Consider the following 3,647-nt stretch of genomic DNA (forward strand, 5'->3'; position numbering starts at 1 on the left):
CAAGTCAGCCCCACTTACGAGCTGACTTACGCAATTCAAATATTATCTGGGGTGGTCACTTGGTCGATAACAACGGGTTTGTGCGGTCTCGCGGCCGTCTTCGTGATGCACGCCTGCGGTCAGCTGACGATTCTGATGAACTTAATGAGAAATCTTGTCGAGGAGCAATGGCAAGGAAATCGGGAAGTGGACAGGAAGCTGGCACGAATGGTTGAACATCAAATAAGAATAAGAAGGTAAGAGTTTTATTTCTTTATTAAGGCCATGTGCATCAAGTGTGACTCGACATTAGTAGTAATTGATTAAATTACTCGTTAATCCATTAAAATCATATACATACAGAGTGCATATAATTCTGTTTTCTCATTTCCTAAATGTACTGATTCGGTATCGTTGGCAGTTTTTTAAAATTGGTAGAAAATACTCTTCAAGCTTGTGTAATAGAAATATTGGGATGCACAGCGGCTGTCTGCTTTACAGGATATTTAATAATAAAGGTTCGTAATTTTGTCAAGAGTTTTAATGTATTAAAGCAAAAGAAGAAAAATACTTCCTTTGCAATAATGTGATACTTGTATAGGAATGGGAGAATAGCAATCCGATAGCTATGTTCTCCTATATTTCAGTAGTTATATCCATGATGATAAACATGTTCATGTTTTGTTACACTGGTGAGCAACTTACCGTTCAGGTATGTTTGTTATTTTTTTCTCACGAAAATTATATGATGATGTGATATATCAATATAGCAATAATTATACGTGTAGTATATGTTAGTATTATTAATATTAATATTATTAGTATTCTTACTTATATAATATATATATGTATATATAATAGATAATATTTGTTACTTTATACAAAACAATATTTGAGAAAAAATTGAAAATATTTGTGTAATGTATTTTAAACGATGCTTAAATTTGCAAAAAATTTTGTTACATGTACTTGATGTAATTAATAACAGGCAGAGAAAGTAGCTAAAACATCTTGCATGCTTGAGTGGTATCGTCTTCTGGATAAAAAGGCGCGGGCGATTGTGCTAGTGATAATCATGTCGAACTTACCCACCAAGATCACTTGTGGGAAACTCTTGGATTTATCACTGAAGACATACGGCGATGTGAGCACACACGTTCGAAAATATTCGCGCAATTTTACAGGAATCAGCAACAATTAAAACGCTACAATTAAAATACGTTATTTAATAATTGCTATTATCATCATAACAGAATCAAATGCAACATTTCTCAATCATCCTATCGCCCTAGTTGAAAAATCCATGACGAAGTAATAAGTATAGAAATAACTACAGAATATTATGCTCTTATTTTTCAGATTGTAAAGACAGCTTTGACGTATTTTAATATGCTTTTAAAGATAGCAGACTAAATATTTCTGATTTGTATCATTTCTTCTCGTCGAAACTGTGACTATAAACGCGTTGTATGGTAATATCTTTTATGATTGTCAAATACAAAAGCTTAGTAGAATGTATATATAGAGAAGCGCTTAAAAAATTTTTGTTCCTTCTGACAAAATTATACATTTTATGTTTTCATAGGAAGCAATAATAAATTAATGAGGCATATACACCTAGAGAGGTCAAAAAAGTCGATTATTTTAAATACATATTTTTGAATTATGATATCTTAAGAATATTTTTGTAAAGTTTTAGTCGATCCGACGAAAGATGAAACTTGAAATTATAGTCGAGTAAGTTCGAACGCTGAGCGCGTCAAACATCTGTTGTGTCATGTCTATGACTGAGTCATAGCAATAAAGCAATAAGCATAAAGCAATTTATTGGAAGCATCCACTTCAGCAGAGAGTTTGCTTTATGACACTGGAGTAGATGATTCAATATAAGTAAAATTTTTAATATTTTTAAAGTACCATCTTTATGTAAAACTTTAAATTGCGTTTTTCTCGAAACGTAGTTTTCAAAACGCGTGACCACTATATCGAAAATGGTTTGAACGATTAATTTGCAATTATACACGCTTTTTCTAGACATTAAAAACTACTTCCTTACGTAGGATTTTTTTCGATGCTTTGCTTTATTCACAGCCAAAAAACAAACAACATTTCAAGTGATAAATCGCTAAGTTGAATTTGACCAATTACCATATTGTTCAAATGCAATATTTTGAAAAACGGCTTCAAAGAGAAGTAGATATGTGTTCTAACTTTACATAACTTGTTGCATTTTGCTTTCAAATGAGTCCTGTAAGAGTATAGCAATGGTCACCGCAAAAGCCGTATTCAAAACACGACTAAGAAAAACTTAAATAGCGAAGCTATTTTTTGAATCATTTTTGAATCAAATATATATTTAAAAAGAAAAAAATATGATCTTCAATGAAACAAATTCGACTTCTCTATATCTTTTTGTTTTCTGTTTCTTTTTGTTTGTAAAAAATTCGAAAAGTTAGACTTTGTTTTGACGTGACTAGGTGTATATGCTCCCTTAAATTATTCAATTACTCTAAGCGTAAATTATTTGAGAAATACATTTTGACAAGGCGCATCAAAATTTGAGAGGACCAAAGTCAAGCCTTACCGATACTCATCCTTTCTGTTTCTTAGTACGTCAGAAATACATTAAATTTCCAATAAAAGCAGGTTCGATAATTAATTAAATTTTATACTTACTATTTTATCTTTGTGAAAATTTATATTAACCGTATCTTCACTTCATTACAAGATGAATAAAAGCACCGACTAAAAATTAAAAAATAACCACATGCAGAAATATAATTTCATATTCATCAATTGCATATATACGAAACCAATGCTGCTTTATATATTCGTTAATTTCTGTATACGATTATAACACGCGAGATTGAAATAGCGTATGATATATAGTTCAAACTATTACACATCCTCAGCCAACGTTTGTTCTACAAAACTACAGCCTAAGCTATACATCGTATCGGTAATGTCACACCGTGCATGATATGAGAAAGCAAAACAAAATTTTAATAGATATAATTTGATATTGATTTAAATATATCCTTATACAAATGATAACATTTTTCTTCGCTTTAAGAATCATGTAGCATTTCAAATTTATATGATAGGAATAAGTTATATAATAGTCCATTTTGCCTCGAAACTATTATTTCAAAAGCCATGTTACCCGTACCATTAAAACCTCCAGAACATTAGCACGGCATGCGATCACACATTATCCTCTAACTTTATTAAATCCACTGACGTTGTCAGAATCATCACGTCGGGAATATCACACTTGTTGTCAGACTTGTTGTATTGATCTCGATGCAGATCGAATTATTACCGTACTACGTAAATAAAACTTGCTAGCGGTCAATGTCCAATAGGTGCAATTGTAAGTTTTAATACAGGAAGGAAAGTTGAATTCAGTCGACTGCTCTTTGTTGTTTGAAAAAAATACACATGTTAACAAATGGAAGTTCGATTCTGAGAAAGCAATCCCAACCCTCGGTGAGCAAGTTAACTTCGAAACTTTCCTGCTTTCCATCTTTCTCCTTCACGCACCATCCTTAATCTTTAATGCGCGCAAGCGCAACCTTGCCACGAATTTACTTTATCGACAGCTTTTATTTGCAGCGATCAGTTGTCGACCAGCTTGCACAAAGATTTGACGTAAGACCGACGAGAGA

At 32.2% G+C, this 3,647-nt stretch overlaps 1 protein-coding gene across 1 annotated transcript in view; it reads left to right on the forward strand.

Annotated features, from left to right (window-relative positions):
* Positions 1-1,392, forward strand: part of LOC105448032 — a 4,629-nt gene extending 3,237 nt beyond the window's left edge. Inside the window, exons 5-7 of the mRNA XM_011686392.1 lie at positions 581-691; positions 968-1,123; positions 1,339-1,392. Of these exons, the coding sequence (XP_011684694.1) occupies positions 581-691; positions 968-1,123; positions 1,339-1,392 (321 nt within the window). The remainder of the gene's footprint in view (positions 1-580; positions 692-967; positions 1,124-1,338) is intronic.
* The last annotated feature ends 2,255 nt before the right edge of the window (positions 1,393-3,647 follow it).

This window comes from Wasmannia auropunctata, unplaced genomic scaffold (genome assembly GCF_000956235.1).
Source record: "Wasmannia auropunctata unplaced genomic scaffold, wasmannia.A_1.0 LD336090.1, whole genome shotgun sequence".
NCBI lineage: Eukaryota > Metazoa > Arthropoda > Insecta > Hymenoptera > Formicidae > Wasmannia > Wasmannia auropunctata.